The sequence below is a fragment of the Macaca thibetana genome, chromosome 1 (genome assembly GCF_024542745.1).
Source record: "Macaca thibetana thibetana isolate TM-01 chromosome 1, ASM2454274v1, whole genome shotgun sequence".
Lineage (NCBI taxonomy): Eukaryota > Metazoa > Chordata > Mammalia > Primates > Cercopithecidae > Macaca > Macaca thibetana.
Genome location: NC_065578.1, coordinates 146,621,190 through 146,640,393, shown reverse-complemented (window position 1 = coordinate 146,640,393; position 19,204 = coordinate 146,621,190). Strand labels below are relative to the sequence as shown.

At 36.3% G+C, this 19,204-nt stretch overlaps 1 protein-coding gene across 12 annotated transcripts in view; it reads right to left on the bottom strand.

Annotated features, from left to right (window-relative positions):
* ESRRG (estrogen related receptor gamma) overlaps nt 1–19,204 on the bottom strand; it is a 643,046-nt gene that overhangs the window by 11,947 nt on the left and 611,895 nt on the right. For all 12 annotated transcript variants that reach the window (XM_050780447.1, XM_050780458.1, XM_050780479.1 and 9 more), the window contains one exon: nt 3,773–4,042. In XM_050780447.1, the coding sequence (XP_050636404.1) occupies nt 3,773–4,042 (270 nt within the window). The remainder of the gene's footprint in view (nt 1–3,772; nt 4,043–19,204) is intronic.

Genomic DNA, 19,204 nt, shown 5'->3' with positions numbered 1-19,204 from the left:
AAACACAAAGCCAAACCTATATGAGGGTCCAAATACCCTAATTAAATATGGCGCCCATTCCAGTATCCTACAGCAATCAAAAACTTTCTATACCTTGAAATTATACAACTCTGCATACATAACCGATTGTCCTTAAGAACAACAGAATGCTGTCATGAGGTCATTCTAGCTGTTTATGATTTTAAATTGATAACCAAATCATTACTTGTAGCTTGATATCAATAGGTGCTATTATTCTGGAAATAATGTGTAGAAGTTAAAAAGAAAACTCGACTTGAAACATGTTTATTCTTGAATGGATTAGGCTCACCTGGCTTCAGGCTGGGGCAGGGGAGGGGTGACAAAGACAGGGATGTGAGTGGCAGATTTAGGGATTGAAGGGCTTATGACTTGAGCAACAGAGAACGGTCAGACTAAAGTGATTCATTAGCTTAAACTGCTTTTCACCTTACAGTATATAATTTCAAACAAATTCTTAACATAAGAATCAAAAGATCCAATGAAGAGAAATAAATCCCATCATATAATCTTACCGAGGTGCTTATAGAAATATTTTACCATATTTTCTAATACAGAGATGAAATTAATTATAGAATCATAGAATTCCAGAGTTGGAAAGAATTTGATATTAGTCAAACCTCTTGTTACATACATGAAAAAACTGGGACCTAAGAATTACAATATTAAAATTGTGACCTAGAGTTTTCTTTTCAAATTCAATTGCACATAGATATATCAGGGATGCAATAATTACTCAAGGTTGTTAATACTCAAAAATAAGATAATGTATAGCTTAAATGAGACTGTAAGTTTCTTATCTTCAAAAGCAATTGAAACTATTATTTAGGGTTTTCAAAGATTTGAATGTGAAAACTGTAGAATTATAACAGTTGATGACATATTGTTGTTTTGGCCATACAGATGAAGATAGAGTTTCCAGGGATGTTCTGGTGTTATAAGTATTTCTGAATTCACTTATGACAGAAACAAAGCTACAAAAAATATGGTAGACATCATCAGGAAGCCTGTTTTCCAAGCATAAGCACAACATTTATAGCTATTGAATAAAGACGGATATTTAAAATAAGCTAAAATTTAAATAAACAAGACAATGGTTGTTAACACCTACATCCATGCAGGAAAAGCTAAGATATCTACTTAAATTACACTGAAATAGATTTTCATTTTTGCACAAAAAATTACTTATATTAATCTGGAAGTCCTAAACACACAGGCACGCGCGCGCACATGCGCACTCACACACACACACACACACACACACACACAGAAACAACAACAACAGCAACAACAAAAATAGAAGCCCTTTAGGGTGTCTAAAGTATTAAAATATTTTTATACTGATATGTGCATGGGCAGTTTAAGAAACCTACATTGGATCTAAGCAAGTTTGAGTCTACACTCCATCTTGGATCTACAACTTCATTGCTGTGCTCCAAATAACAGTCAAAAATGGAATAAAATAACATCATATTAACAGTATCAAAGAAACTGACTTTCTGAGTTGTTTACCCCAAACTAAAATGATGGGGCTTGCAGGTTAGGTGGGTGAAGAAAAGGCCACAGTTACACAACACAGTAGAGGTGGCACAATTTACAGATTAAAATAGTCCTTAGAGTACTTAATCAGTTATTCTTTAATATGGACTCTGATTCAATTGATCTTTCTTGGTATTGAGGGACTAAATGAAAGATGGAATCACCTGCAAGAATATTTTGGGACAGAGACTTTTTTTTAGAAGAAGCAATGGTACTCAACTACCATGATAAGAGAAGAAAGGGGAGCTTATTGACCATTTCTGACTTTAGACATGAAAAATAAATGAACTAATTCTTTAAACATCTTCTAATCATCAGTCACTGCTGTGAGGTAGTCACTTCCTCTCCCAGAAGTAGAATATGTGGATTAGGACATTTATCTATCAGAAATATTAATGTTTACACTTCTAAACAACAGAGACAGAAATGCTGCTACTAATTCAGGTACTCTAAATTATAATACTTAGTCATAAAGTATACATCCAATATCTAAAATTATATAATTTTAGCAATTTTGTTGATAAAATTTTAGCATTGCTCAGCATTCGTGGTTAGTTAATAATTTTAAAAAGCAATTTGAAACATAAAAGATATAACACAGGCTTAGTATATTTTAAAAACAATTAACCAAGTAAATGTTTTAAATTAGAATTGTTTCATGATTGCCAAATAAAATTTTTTCCCAAAACCACTGTTGTAAAATATTTCATCTAATTATGAGAGATGGTATAATGTGAAGTCCATACACACTAATAAATCCTCAGAAAATGTCTACCCCATCTCTCACTCTGATCTTCTGGAGAGGAAGGGCAGGGGATTCTTCAGGGTTCCTAATCACAACGTCGTTTGTCATAAGAAATCATATTTTATAATTTCACAGGAGAGTAGAAGAAGAGAGGCACATGGTGTGGTGAGGAAGAGGGTTATATTCACAATTAAAACTGTGAAATGCTAAACTCCATTATGAAGACAAATAGGAAAGTACAACTTCATTGTTGAAAACAATTTCCCTCCTATCAGTCCAAGGATTCATGCATCAATATTGTAGATGAACTGTTAATTACAAAATCAATTAAAAATTATTTCTAAAAACAGTCACGCGTCCCTGGCTCTCATGGGGGCAATTTGGGCAGAAGGTCTCATCTCACTAGGACCGCGCCAAATCACAAAGTCGTCATCCACAAGTAAGCAAAAGCAATCTGGTTTTTCATTTTTCAGCGCGGCTGAGCCCAGCCTGAGATTGATCGTCACATATGGCCCCAGAAAACAAACTGTCAATACCTTGAATGCTGCAGAATTTGAACAAATAGCCGTCCGCCCATTCAAGCCACTCATTGCATCCCATTTAACAGATTTTATTGACAGTTTCCTTCTTGTAATTAAAGGGAAAACTACTGGCCAGCAACCAAGATAAAGTTCAAAGATAGGGTCAAAACAAAAGCAGATGGAGGGGCACGGTGTGACTGTCAATGGTACATAGCATCAGAGCATGTTATTGACACACAGGTATCTAATGATCGGCACGTCATTAACGAGGGATCTATCCTGAACTTTATGCAAATGCTAAAAGAGACTTAAGACCATAATAAAGCATTAAGAGAGGCACAAAGGGAAAAACAACAAAGCACCAACGATTTTTACTTATTAGAAGTTGTTCTCTGTTTTAGCACATTACGGTTCAAATGTAAAGAACAGTTATTCCCATAATTCTTAACCCTTACTGCATAGACAGAATTTGACTTCTAAAGAACTCCAGAATGTAAGAAAACAGTGTTGTTTGATAACCAAAACTCAAAGAAACACTAAATATATTTTCTCAATTGCACAATTTGCATTTTTGAGGGAAAAATGGTTTGTGTGTTTCAACAATTCCCTTGTTTTAACTTATGCATAAAAGACAATGGAACTAATTTTGTCCCGGGAGTGTCCATTTATGCTATTCCTACAAGAGCTTTTGCTTTGCTGCAATCCAAATTAGTAAATGCATTAGTTGATAAAAGTTTCAAAGCATTCAATAAGCAAGTCAAATGAAATTAATTAGCTTTAAGTATATTTTTCTTATTTCTAACTTTTCACGAGAAAGCTATACTGATTATAATTTTGCTGACTCATACAAAACTTACAAACTAGGTCTTGCAAATCCCTGAAGAAGTTTAGGAGAGTGGTAAAACTGACATATTAAAAAATGTAACAATGACTATGTCAGTATGCCAACCTGAATTAGCAAGAGCTATAGCTTTGAGGGTGACAAATTCTTCTTTCTCCAGCTTCATGCTCTTGTATTTCTTTACCAGCTGCAGGATAGCATTATTTAGATCAAGAAGGCCTGCTAATTTGGACTGGTCTTCGTCCATTATATAATCGTCTGCATAGACAAGTTCATCCTCAAACGAAAGAGACCGGTATACGACACCAAGGATCAAAATTTCCATCCAAGCACTCTGCAGAAGGCTCATCTGGTCTGCCAGGGACAGCGTGGAGAAGCCTGCATGGAAAGATGGGCAGATCAAGTTACTTTAAAGCCATAATTTCATAATGCAACATTAGTTTCATATGGTAGCTGGCTTCTGCATCAGTGCTCAAAATTATGCTGAGCTTTGATTAGAAGCTCTTAAAATTTCCCCTGGATCACTTTGTGAAGAGCAAAGTGAAAGTTACAAACCAGCTTCTTCAATTTGGGGGTATTTTCTATAAGTTTTAGAGACACAGCTTAGGGGAATATTATAGAGATGTTGTTTTCTTTCATTCAAGAAGAAAATACCATGTAATCTTTAAATATATTTGATTTCTGGTTGAAGTCTTTAGGAACCTCTTATAAGAAGTCAGATTTTCAACTATCTGATCTCTAAAAACTACTATTGGAAAACAACATAAAAGTAAAAAAAAAAAAAAGAAGAAGAAGAAGAAGGAGAAGGAGAGAAGGAGAAGCAGCAGCTAAAAATAAAAGATAAACAAACAATTTAGGCCATAGCACAACTTGGAAACATTTCTGTATAATATTAATAGTTACAAGCACAATGGATGATGAGTTACAACTAGGTGAGCCTTCTTAATTGGCTATTTCCCCTCACTGATACTTAACATGAATTTCTTTTAAAATTAGTGATAATTGGTATAAAAGAAAGTGGAATACTTAGCAGCCTGGCCTCCTCACCAAATAGAAAAGCCCCATTCACTATTATTACTAAGATCCAATTATTTAAAAAGTTAAATATAAATAAAGGTAACAGGGTTTGGTGCAAAGGAGTCAGATTCTGAATGTAAATACTGGCTCCACTCAGCTACTGGCTCTTTCACCTTGAGCAAGAGAAATTAACTTGTATCTTAAATTTTGTATTTGAGAAATATAAAATATCACCTACCTAAGCATTAGGTTATAATCTGCAATTCAGTAAGTGTTGCTGTATGATTAATATATGTTATTTTTATCTGAATTACCTATGTGATCAATTCTTTTCTGCAAATCTGGGATGCATTCATACATGCATATTTAAAGTCCCTCTGAGCTTGAGAAAACATATGCAAAATAATTAAAAAGAAAATGCTGTTCAATAGAGAAAGAGGAAGCAGTACAATTAAGCCTACTTAGGAGTGAAGATATATATTTATATATCAGAGGAACTAGATCTGTATTCTAAAGTGAAGATACTTGATGATCAGAAGCTTTTCCCAAGTCCTAAAAAAGAAATGTTTCTTAAAACTTCACTTTTATTTCCAAGTGTCTGCCTAAGACTTCTAAGGGTAACCAGCCACCTCATGGCTTCTGAGGACAGGGGTACCATCATTTAAGGTCCTGCCACCAGTAATTCTACAGAAAGGAAGGGCCGTTTTTAATAATGCAACTTAAGAAATCTATTTTTACTCCCTTTCTAGACATTATTATCCAAATCATAAATAGCCACTGGTGACCAACCTTTTTAGGCTACTGCTTATGGTCACTGTTGCTGTCCTTTTCATTCATATCAAATTGTGCATATCCCATATGATATTAGAAACTACAGCACAGTAAAGAAAAGGAAATTATTTCCTGACCTATTGGTGAAAAATAGTGGTTTGCCATTTGGTACCATTAATTGTAAGTGCTTAATGAAATCATCAGAAGGGATGAGTCAAGCTTTTCTTAAGGGAGTCTTTAAGGTATATATAAAAATGCATTTCTTTCATTGTTTATCATGGTGCTTACATGTTATTTGACAGGATTTATTTTGGACTGGCTGTGTAAGTCTTTTTCTTATTCTGTTTTTGTCATTGCATTTGGGGTTAAATTAATAAATATCCTCTTAGAGATATAAAAGCTGATAACATTTTAAACAGCAATTCAACAGAGAAAACTAATTGTTTAACCTAAATAGGTTAGGCTCCAGATGCTTTTAATTTCAGCAATGTTATATTCACAACAAACAAACAGAAAACCACATTGCTCTTTTTTCTATCCCCCTCCAAGGAAAAAAGATGCAATGCAAATCCAAATATCGACCTCAAGAAAACACACTAAGTAAAAATTTCTTGTGTAAATTAAAAGACAAAAAACATCATTTGGAAAGTTATGAGCAAAAATGAATGGGTCTTTTCAATTTGCCTTAGTTTTCTTGTTCCTTTTCATGCTCCCAAGCCGCAGTTTTTCTGCAGCAGCAGATGGACAGAGCATGTAGCCCGCAGCACCTTCCTGTGACAGCCCTATTCTCCCTCCCAGACACTGCTGTTAGTAAATAGATTTACACATTCTCCAATCTCCACACATCTTTCTGCCGAATAATTAAAAGCAGGATGATTAGTTTATTGAGTGGAAGGAGGAACTTTTTTATTGAGGTCCATCCATGATTTTATCAGGGCCAGCACTTTTACGGTTGTCAGGGGGGTGCAGGCATCCAATTTTTCTTATCTGCCTGATTAATACAAACGCTGTTTCAGGACGCATTAATTAACAGATACAAATCTACGTTCTCATGGAAGGATCAATACGGAGAAGAAAAGAGGCATCAATGTGAATTTAGTGCTGATGATGGAGAAGGCACGCTATCGACATTTACGTGCACGGAAACTTTAAAGTTGCACCGGGCCCCCTTTGTCCCTGTGATTTACAATTAACAACGTTCCAGCCATAACAACATTTCACACATTTCTTTGGGGTTTAATTAACCAAAAAACAATAAAATTTCATTTTTAAAGTTGATCCTGCAATTTATTTCTTCTATATTGATGGTTGTGTGTGCGTACGTGTGTGCATGTGTGTGTGTGTATCCTTCTTGCAACCCTAACTTTTTCCTTTTGCTTCTCTACAAAATAAAGAGAAGGAAAAAAGGGGAAGGAAAAGCTCTCCTTTTTTGGTCAGGGAGCATGAGGAGATGGATATGGCACAAAAGGTTTTACACGTTTGCTTGATTGATATCCTTAAGTATATTTCAGCTGATTAAAGGAAGTATAATTTTTGCAAATCCAAAGGAAAAAGGACAATCTATGCTTACAAAATAAAATAAAAGTCTGAACGTCTATCTTTTCTTGGTCTAGAAATTGCTGGCTCTCATTTTAACCCTTTCCTACCACACCACTGCAGTCTGGAAACTAGTACAAAGAGCTCTCCTGCCCAAATGCCTGAGCAGCAGTTAGACAGCCTTGTTACGAGATAGTCACGTTCATCTGGTCACTAAGGAGGCCAAATACATAATAGGAATTTTATCTTAATTACATAAAATTATTTTGCCTTTTCTTTAGGAGTATTAGCTATGTTGCACATACATAAAAACGCATGGATAAAATAACATTTTTATCAATAGACCTGAGCAAAGTCTAAAATTCTAAATAACCGAGGCCTAAATGAAAATGCATGTTTTAATAAACTGAGTTGAAGGAATTTTCTTAAAACATAATTGCTCTATTGGCTTACACATGCTTGTATCCAAATGATAATTACTTGTTTGTGTTTTTAACAGGCATTGAACGGTATTTTATAGCTCTTGGGCTATGAGTTAGAGGTCTTCATCATCTGTAATATTTAGCTATCTTTGGAGAGAAATCTCTTTACCAAGTGAAATAAAATATGCTTCGTAATTGTGTCGTTTGAACTTCATGTTTTGTACATCCTGGGACCTTAATCTTTGGTGTGTGACAGGTTATAGTTTTAAATGTTCAGCCATATTACAGCTTTTTAAAATACACTGATACCATGGCACATTTTTTCTTCCCCAGCTACAGCCCATTCCGTGCATATCACTGACAACTCGGATCTCTCTTCATCTCTGTCCCAGAGTCAGTGCCATTTAATGTATCTCAGGCATTTTGCTTGCAGAATGACTCTCTACCTTGACCCGCAGTTAAATAGCATGTTTATCTGCAATACAGTGTGCTCCAAATAAACCAGATGACAGTTGGGAATAACATCATTTGGAAGGATTGAAAAGCTTCTCAAGAGGCAGGTACCCCTGAGGTAATAGGCTTGAAGAAAGCATGTTTTGTGCCAACCATCTTGCCTTCTTCTACTGGAAACTTTGGAGGTTGACAGTGGTGCCATGGGCACTCGTCAAGCACTTTTTTTTTTTTTTTTTTTTTTTTTTTTAGCCTGGCAAACTGATGCACTTTGCAGTCAACTTACAAAAAAGGCTAAGCGTTTGAAAGTGTGAAGGGCAAAAAATATCTGACGGCTAGTCTTCAAAAATACACTTTCATTTCAGAAAGCATAAATGTTTATTTCCCGAACAGAGTGTTGACAGAAATAGGCTGCAGCGCAGGCATTTGGGTTTAACCCCTGCTAGGCATTTTCTTCTCGGCTGCTTTCTTGAAATAGAGAGCAAGCCTTTTAAATCTTCAGGGCATCCGTTAATATCAGTTAATCATGGCATTGATTTGACTGATCACAGTTTTTGAACTGTAGTTTTCCTGTTCCACAAAAAAAATCAACATTTTTCAACAAATAGCATATCATACTAGAACTATAATTATGCCATAATGACTCACTGAGATCACAAATGAAGTTCATTTTGAGAAGCTGATTGAGCAATGCAACGTAAGCTAGATTCTTTTCTTTCCCGTACAAATAAACCTAATGTTTACAGGACCCAGAGCATAAAAGAATAACAGTGGCACTAACATTTGGTCTTAGCTACCAATAGACACACAGATGCATAACCCTTGTTAGAGATAAACTTATTTTGTATTTTTAAGCCAGATGTTCTTTTCACATATGGGGCAGACATATCACTTTGTCCTATGATTCACAAAACACACAGCTCAGGGGCTTGTAGGAAACTTTATATATATATATATATGTAAGTCATATATATATATAGTCCCTTGCAGGAGACTTTATATATATATGCACACAGATTTTTTTCATGAACTGGAACTCAGTAGGAGCTAGAGTTAAATATCTACAGATGGTTAACTGCAGAAGTGAAAGCTGGAACATCTACATGGTGCTATCAGAAGCATCTTATTTAAAATTTATTTAAAATTTTTATTTAAAAGGGATGATAATGATTGTATTATGTTTGTGCTTAAGCCTTAGATACAATACCCATAATACTCTTCTTTGTATCTTTACTCTTTTGGACTGACCGTAATCCAGATTTCAATAATTTAGATTCAATCACAATTGGGTGAAATGTAAGAATAATTGACAAAAATGGAAAATAGCTCCCTTGCTAGCTAATTTAATCATTTGTTTCAACATTTGTTGATTCCATAAGAAATCTATTTCTTTAGCTCTGTTTTTATACTTTAAGTAGGTTTCACATTGATTTTATGGAACTATTATTTTAAAATAGTGGTTAAACAAGAAAAGTACATATTCCCAAAATCTAAAAGGCAGGACTCAGGTTTTAATACAATTTTGTATATAAAGACAGAAGTGACCACCTTCTCTAAAACTAAGCAAATGATCTAAGTAGTTGTGAGGAACTAAAGGACAGGAGAACATAAACGCGAATGTAATATCTATCAGTCCAAAACAGAATTATCATTGTTAACTGAATTTACAGGTCCAATTGACCACTGACCACTCATGCTGATTATATAAACAACCAAATGAGTTTACAATTAGCCCAATCATACAAACAGAAATTGAAAACATGCCCCCATAGAAGTGGTGAACTGCTTTCTTTAGCAATTATTCTTGGTTTTCCAGTCAGCTTGCTAGAAAAATTTGAAATATAATGGCAGCTAAGAAAAAATATTTCAAGTGATAATACAGGAAAGACTCAATATGATGACAAGAGGTTTTGTTTTGTTTCATTTCGTTTCTTGTAAGTGAGTGGTTTTTTAACAACTGCCAACCTACTTTGAAAAGTACTAGAGACAGGGCCGATGAATGCCTAATAAGAATGTAAAGACCATCTATACAGAGTGTGCAGTTCCTCTTTGGAAGTCCTCACTTACCCCTACTTACCTACTATTTCTGAATGACTGGAGAGGATCTGAAATAATTCCCTTAGCTTTTCCCAAACTCCCTCTTACCTGACCTCAACTTTACTTCTCTTGTCCTTTCATCTAAGCCAAGAAGAAAGAAAAATTGTTGGAGGGCATGGAGCCAAGTATAGGCTGAGCTGCCTTAAAGAGGGACATCTAATGGCTTTCTTTTCCTACAACCTTTATTTTTTACTAGTTGAAAATAAGTTCCGCCTGGAAAGCTCTCTTTTTTGATGTGACTGAAATTTGTTTGACCATCAAGAAAAAAGGAAAGCAATGCCGTATAATGTAGGACTCTAAAAAATATCTTTAAAAATGGCATTTTTCAGTTTCACTTTGGAATTATATGGATACTGAATAGGGAAAAACACCATTTGGAAGCCGCACTTCTGATTTGAAAGACAAAGGATCTATGCTTGAATCTGACTTGCTTTACCAATGCACTGGTAAAACCAGGTCAAGAAATATCATAGAGTGCTTCAGGGAACTGACCAGTGGTCCATAGAAAACCAGTCCCACTTTGGAATCAGCTTTGAGGTCTAGAGACCTGACTATAACCAATGGTATTAACTTTGCCCCTGTGATGAGCTGACTTGTGCCATCCCGCCCAAAAGATGTTAGAATCCTAACCTCCAGGACCTGGGAACATGACCTTATTTGGAAATAGGGTCTTTGTAGATGATCACATTAAGATGAGGTCATTAATGTAGGCCCTAATGTAATATGACTATCTTCATAAAAAGGGGATATTTGGACACAGAGATGGGCATGTGCAGAGGGATGACGATGTCAGGACACAGGGAGAATACTACCTACAGGCCAAGGGATGCTTGAGGCCACCAGAAGCCAGGAGAGACAGGAGAGAAGCATGGACCAGATTCTCCTGAAGATCCAAGGAACCCAAACCTCTTGCCACCTGCTCTTGGGCATCCAACCTCCAGAGCTGTGAGCCAATATATTTCTGTGGTTTAAGCCACCCAGTCTTTGGTACTTTGTTTTAGCAGCCTTAGCAAACTAATACAGACCCACAGGTGACCTTCTTATCTGTCAGTTGCAAACTACAGACTACACACTTCTGAGGAATATTCCAGTTCCAACAGTTTCTAATTCAGAATAACAAACAGAGCTAATTCCATGAAGCACAAGGCTGTCTGGGTAATGGTGAGTACCTCAGACAAAAGCCATGGCATGGGAGTAAATAGACCTAGAATTGGGTGCCAACTCTGCCACCAAGGAACTGTGAAACTCTGAGAAATGACTCTACTTTGCTGGTTCCTGTTTTCTCATCTGTAAAACTAGAAGGTAGAAAAATTATTCTTGAAGGTTTATTTCAGCCCTAAATTATTAGGCTTCCAATGGTTCTACTGTGACAAAATTCAAATCAACTAATATTTACAGCATCTATTATAAGTGAAACTCAGTGCTCAGTACCATTGGAATATGCATTATGAATATGATATAATCTTTGTCATCTAAGATTGTATAGCACAGTAAAAGTGGATAAGACCATAACAACCAAAAAAGAAAAGTATTGCAAGGATGGATACAAGTACATCTCTATGCAGAAAAGGAGAGTTCGGTGCTTGGTTGTACACATTCTCCTAAATGTATCCATATCCATCACTTTATCTCCTCCTCTCCCCACCCCAGTTTTGTCTAGGCCTTCATCATCTTTTTGGGGTAAATTTCAACAGTCTCCTTACCAAAATCCTTTTATATCTGGTATTGCTTTCTTCCATCCTACCCATGGCTAGTCAAGCAATCTTTAAAATATAAAACCTATGCCATCCACTCATCAAAATGCTTTCTTGGTTTCCATATCTCCTACAAGATAAAACTGAAACTCTCTGGTAGAACATAGAATTTCTTTGACTGTTTGTTCCTTTTCCCTTTTCCCGCATATTTCCTAAAAAATCTTCCCCTAGTAACTCCTCCATGGATGTCCTAACATGTTAAGTGAGCTCATTTTCCTAATCCTAATGTCAAAACCCATAGCTCCACTACTTCCCTAAGCACTGCCATCCACCTGCCACCTCACTCTTGGCCACCTCACTCTTGGCCCTTCATTGATCTATGAACAGGTTTTCTATTTTATACTTGTGAAATCATTCTCAAATACATACACTTCTTTCCTTTCTCATTGCCACTGGGTAGCATCTAAGAGCGCTTGTAAGATATAAAAGTGAAGATGAAGATGAAGACATAAGCAGGAGACACAGCGTTGGGTGTAAGTGACCCCTGAAGTAAGGGAGTGGATGTGAAGATGTGCTGCTTGATAGATATATCTGTAGCCTATGGACAGTGGTTTGCCATGTTCTAGATGAGCTCTTCAGGGTAGAGATCTCTGATTTGTTTCCTGCTATATCTCCAGCTCCTCAAACAGTGCCTGTCACACAGCTGGTGCTCGGTAAATATGTGCTAAATGAATGAACAGATAATTCCTCAGCAGCTCATTGATTGGCTTTCAAAAAGATGGGAGGTTAGGGAACGAAAAGACCATTCCAGAAACCAGATCCCTCTCCCACAGAAAATAAATAAACATATAACAAAAAAGGGGTGCCTAATGCTTTTTCATTAATACAATGAATGTTTATTAAGGCACTGATTTTGTATAAAAGTCTTTGCTTATAAGTGCTTATATGGTATATAGGATTTTTATTTGGAGCCACTTAGACTCTGATAAAGTCCTGCCTAAATTTATTAACCTCAGTCGGTTCTCTTCAATTTATAAGTAAAGTTGATGTTTCAGTCATATGGACTAGCTGCTTCTGCTATATTTATAAGTAACCATACACAACAGACTTCATGATAATGTCACAATTGCTTTTTTGTCATTTATAAGTACTGTCATTAATTTATCTACCTATCCTGGCTGTATAATTATTTTGACTATATATACATATATATATATAGACACACACACACACACACATACACACACACATTTACATTCTGTAGCTCAGATTTTAAACCTCTGAAATACTAATCTAGTGAATTCAATGCTTTTTGCTTCTTTCTACTTGCAGGAATAAAATATTGTGTGTCTACATTTATTAACGTAAATTTTTAGGCAGTCCCAACCTAATTTTTGTTAAGTCTAAGAAGGAGCTTCTCATAAGAATATTTTCCACACTAAAAATTTTGCAAGAAGATTGAGAAATCCTGGGATTTTTATCATTATGTGCTGCTTCTCTCTGAATCAAAAATAGCAGAGGAGACAAGGCAACAAATATGCATACATAAGGCGTCTCCTTCTCAGTCCAGTTTAGAACAATGGGTCCTCACTAGGTAAACGCTCACGTGTCAGAAGTACTCGCCACACTACAGTCATTGCAGCACTGAGGGAGTAAGGACCCTTTCTGTTATAAAGCAGCAGATGAGACAGTTACAAACAGCAAAGAGGGTTCTTGTCTGTTATGTCCTTTCACTGTGTCTGTACACATAGGTGTTAATGTAATTTAAATGCCACTTAGACACGTTTCAGGTTTATCAAACTAGTTTGTATATCCATTCTTACATAATAATTTTGAAGAGGAACCGTTTCTACCTGCTGTGGGAACCAGCCTAACTATAGATAGCTCTATGCAAATAATCTGGGCAAGACAAGCAGAATCTATTTAAATCTAAAAGAAGTCAGGTAAGACTTTGAGGAAATGAAGCAGGAACCAAAAATATTTTTTAATAGGTCAGAACCAGGATCACATTGTTTTGGTATGAGCTTTGTTTTTACATTTACGGCTAGCTGAGAGTTTGGATTCATGAGAAAATTATTCTGTTAAAGATTATAATTTTTCATTGAAAATAGAGATACGAGGAGAAACACAAGCAGATGAATTTTGTGAATATAAATTTTAGGATCAAAAACATGCTTGTTAAATCATGCAAAGTTTTAACAAACTAACCAATAAGTTAATAGTAGAGAATGTCATTTGTCGGGCTTCAAAAAGAGATAGGCATGCCTCTAAAACTCTTTAAAACTGTCGAAGAGGCAATCCCAGCTGTAATTTTTGGTTAACTTTTTCAAACGACAACAAATTACTGGAACTTCTGCCTTCCTTTCTACTTTTTAAGATTTGATTTTCACTATATTTCTAACTTGAAAATATATTTAAAATATAAAATAAATTTTTATGAATTTTATTTTTCCCACACATGAAGTTTAATAATAATATTTTTAAAGGTGAACTGAACAGCTTTTCTTGAGAATATTCCACAATTAAAGGAAATTATTTATAATCAGTGACTTAGCTGGCCAGGTGTGGTGGCTCACGTCTGTCATCCCAGTACTTTGGGAGGCCAAGGAGGGTGGATTACTTGAGGTCAGGAGCTCGAGACCAGCCTGGCCAACATGGGGAAACCCCGTCTCTACTAAATACATAAATATTAGCTGGGCATGGTGGCATGGGTCTGTATTCCCAGCTACTCAGGAGGCTGAGGCAGGAGAATCGCTTGAACACAGGAGGCGGAGGTTGCAGTGAGCTGAGATTGCACCACTGCACTCCAGCCTGGGTGACAGAGCGAGACTCCATCTAAAAAAAAAAAAGAAAGAAAGAAAAAGAAAAAAGGAAAAAAGAATAGTAACTGCTATGGTTGCTTCATTTCTGTTATTTGTAATCCAACATTAGAGTCTAATATAGTAAGAATCTTTTAAAAAGCACATTCCACACACTGAATAAATTAGAAATAAGCTGTAGAGAATTAGATTAAAATATGGATAGATATATTAAGGTCTATCTATCTAGCTATCTTTACTGATGTAGTACAAAAGACAAAACTAGAAGGAAAACAGAAGTGCTCAATGGACCCCAGTCTGATTTTGGATTAAACACTGCCTATTCAAGTAAGGTGAAAGTTCAAAATTTCTCCTAATACTACTTGCATTAATGAAGGTAGAGTTGCTGGCTTTAAGGCTCAGAGTATCTTGTCAAAAAGATCTTCCTGTAACAGTTTTCCCCATTTGTGAAGGCCACACCTGCACACACATTAAGTACAGAATGGCAGGCACTGTGAGAACCTGGGTCGGGTCATTTCATATGAGTTAATCTAAAAATTTGAAAATTGTATTTAAGCTGCCACGTACAAAAGGGAGTTGTGATTACCTTGTGTACTTTCACTGAAATGACCAAGAATCAATTCTATCTTGGATCTCTAAAAGAAAAATCACTTATAATTTCTGTACTGCCTTTAAAAACATAACTTTAAATCCTTTCAGAGTTACCTAATTTGTCCCTTGATATAGAAATACAAATTCCAATAAAAGCACTAATTATTATAGACTCAGTGTTTGTGGAGTTAACACTGTTATCTCTCCTTGTCTTACTATTACTAGTTACAAGTAAAGCAGAAAAAAATGAAAATCCTTCAGGTGTGCTTTTCTCAATTTTCCTAAAATAGAAACTATAACTCAGTGTCTCTAACATATGCCCTAGGAGGAGGAGAGGCAGAAAAAAAAAAATCAGGAGGTCTTCTGCATAAATGGAAGTTAAAGGATTTACAGCATAGGCCATTAAAAACAAAGTGCCATATGTATTCATGAAAGAACGTAGAAGAAATACGTTATCCATGAGATGCATGTCACAGATATGAAATTACAGCACGCTGACCCTGAAACTCCACGTTCAAATAATATTAGAAATCCTTACTACTGAGGCTTAAAGACCTAGGCATAATTTGTGTTCTGGACAGCATGGAAAAACAGCTTCTCTGAATTTCTAGCTCTGAGAGTTCGGTTGAAAGTCAGGCTCCCACACTATTTTTCTCTGTGGCTAATGAAGATCTGTTTGCGAATATTTACTCCCAAGTTCACGGCTGGTGTTTGCTGGCTCAAGCAGAGCTAAGTCATTATGGCTTGGCATACGTTCCACTGGGGAGGCGACCAGTTATCTTCTCATTGACAATAGAGGCAACCCCTTCGATTCCTCTCAGCCCTCCCTTCTTCCTCTCTACACTATTCCCAGCTTGGATGACTAGCCAAGTTAAAATGAAACCAAAACAAAAACATCAAACAACACAGCTCTCAGAATTCCTCAACCACATGAATGCAGAATCGTTATCAGTGGTAAAAGGCTGCCGGTGGTATATCTTTACTACGGATATGTGATATTCAAACCAAACCTGTGCGTCTTATAATAATTCTTCCTGTGAAGATCCTCTATTCAAAAGTAGAACGGAGGAGGCAAATGCAGCTGCAGTTAAAAGCTCTCATGCCATAATTCTTCTCCTCCCCAAATGAACAAGAGCACCCACAGCAGTGCCTCTCAGCTTTCCCACTTTGATCTGCTGGAGAGTGCATTTACCTTTGTATCCACCTCTCTCCTAGGCTGTGACCATTCCCTTTCATGTCACTGAAACCCTGCAAAAAAACCCAGGAAATCCTAGAAGTTTTTATATCAAGTTGATTCAAGGAAACACGTGCAGGAAAATACAAGGGTTACCATATTCGGAAGTTGCCCTGTTTCCTAACTAGATTTGAGTAGCATGAACACTACCTCTGGAGGCAGAGACTCTTCTGTCTGCAACAGTCCAAAATGAAAGGGGAAAAAAAATGGAGGGAAAAAAAAAAAAAAAAAGCTGTCTGATTCTAATACACCTAATTAGCCATCGGCAGACTCTTAATTGCATACATTAGGATGATTCCATAGTGGAGATTAATTCTAAATATACCCAAGCAGCTGGTTAAGATGCCATGGATTACAGTGTGGACTGTACTTTTCCACTTAATTAGATATCAAAATTAAGCAGCAACAAGCATTTTGACATAACGGGGATCAAGCCGCTGCTTGGTATCCCAGAGCTGCACTAAAGTGACCGCTAAACAGAGCCGCACAGATGGAGAGATATTAAATGCCGCACTGGAAAGTAATTTCAAATAATAAAATATCAATATTTACATTTTAATTACCCCTACTGAGAGCTGCTCTGTCATTTTCACTATTGCCGACGCAGCAAGGGGTAGTGGAATGACATTGCGGCTCTGGCTGCAATGACTATTTTGTTTCCATTAAAGAATGACAAGTGTTTTAGAGGCAGTGACACTCGGTGTGTGAACAAGAATGACAGCAGATCAGAAAATTCCTATTAAGGGACTAAATGCCTCAACAAGAGAATTTACTCTGAGCACCGGCTCCTCCTTGAAGCACATAATCCTTTCTAAATTTTCTGCTGAGAGTTTATTATTGGGGAGGCCCAAGGGAAGTTTTAGTCTCCCATGAAATATTTAGATCCGTAAAACATTATATGATGATTGTCAATTTGAAAACAATAATACTTGACGGGAACAAATATCCAGGAGTTACGTGTAAATCACAACAAGTTTGGGGGTTTTCTTTTTTCATATTGTCTCATTTAAATTGACAATACCATTGATTGTTTCCTGGAAGCGTATCTATTTCTTACTGAGTATATGGAATAAAGCTTGGGATACAGCTTAGAGTAATTATAACAAAAATATTGGACTTGTTTTCACTATCTTTTCTTTAGCATTTTATTGTATCTGACTAGCTCAATTATAATTTCCTTGACATAGAAAACAAAGTCGAGGGTGGGTTATAATTTGTATGTGTAAATGTACAACCATGTGTATAAATACTAAATACTCTAGTTTCTGTTATTATTTAAATGTAGCAAATTCCTAGTGGCTCTTACAGGCCCTCACCAAATTTAATTACTCTTTATGGGGTGTGAAGATGAGATTATGAAAAATAAAATAAAAGGTATATATTAGATGTGACATGCTGCATTCGCAGGATAATAAATGAAAATGGTAAAGTCTTCCTTTGGGGATGCCTGTCAAAACTGTAGAGATCTTGAAAGAATTTTAATGCCTCAAGATATGAGAGAGTGTATAAGAAAAACTCCTTGGTCAGTATACTATAGTAGGCTGTTAACTGACCCCCTATCTCAGAGCCTGCATTTATTTAATGTGTAGAGATGAACAACCATAAATGTGATAAATGGCTACAGCAGGAGGCTGAATAGAATTTTTCAAAGAAAAGAGAAGTTGGGGAGTTCTAGAGATCCTTAGCCGTCTCTTTTACTCCCATTCTTTTTATAGTATCAGTTTTGAAGTTGAAATAAAAACTTGGTAATAGGCATGGTATACTAACGCATGTTCCCTAAATAGGGGATGTTCCTCTTAACAAAAAATAAAAGTGCGATTGGAAAGTATTTCCTAAGCATCCCTAATGCTTTTAGGACAAGACAGATCCCCATTTCTCAGCTACTAGCACCTTTTAATTTCTGAAAGAGCCACGGTTGAAAATCTTAATTAATTGTTCCATACTGCTTCAGGATCATTATGCAATGTAATAAAGGCCGTGTAATTATGAAATTTTACAGCCATTATCAAGGCTGATGGCTCGTATTTCATCCTCAGCTGGACCCAATGGCTTTTAGGCACTCGGCTCCTCTTTGATGAACTACAGACAGATCTATCAGGCCCAAACAATATCCAGGCGAGGCAGCTATAATAGCTACCTACAGATGAAGCCATAGATAAAGATAAACTATAAATCTACACACACAAATGCAGGCACATCGCCTGGGGATGACAGAGGAGAGAGGATGAGACACTTGGGAAAGGTAGTTGCTCCCACGAAGGCCGCCTCCTGCACTTCTTGCTCATTCACTCCAGAATGGGGTGGATTTTATAAAAGACAGCGAAACCCAAGTGAACATCTCATTTATTCTCCGTATCTCAAAATCAAATGAGAGAAGGAAAGGGTGTCCATGAGCACTGCATTTAGTGCATTATTTAAAGGGCAGAGACTACTCAGATATCCTAACATCTATTTCAGTAGTGAAAGCAAAAGCTAGATATATAGGATTTTATTGCCAGCACATAGCACTAACATAGCAATCCAAAATAAGTTCTCTGAGGCAAATTTGATTATAGCTCATGAGTATCTCTTTCATGGATATTAACATCTTTAAAACAATAATTCAAGAACAACAAAACTCCATGCTGAAACGTAGGCAGGGAAAATAGTATTGTATTTATACATAACTAAAACGTGTGTAGTTCACACATATTGACTCATTTTGGAATGTAGAACTTCATGTAGCCGAAGAACTGATGCAACTATTCTGCTTAACATATTTCTGACATATCTCTTTTGGTGAATTAAGCATTTTCATAAGTTGTTTTACACACAAATGTAAAAAGGTCATCTAGGAGGTCCATTTGACAACCGTAGGCGTACACTCCAGGGAACACCTAGTTCAACTCTGCCTTTGGGTTGTGGCAACA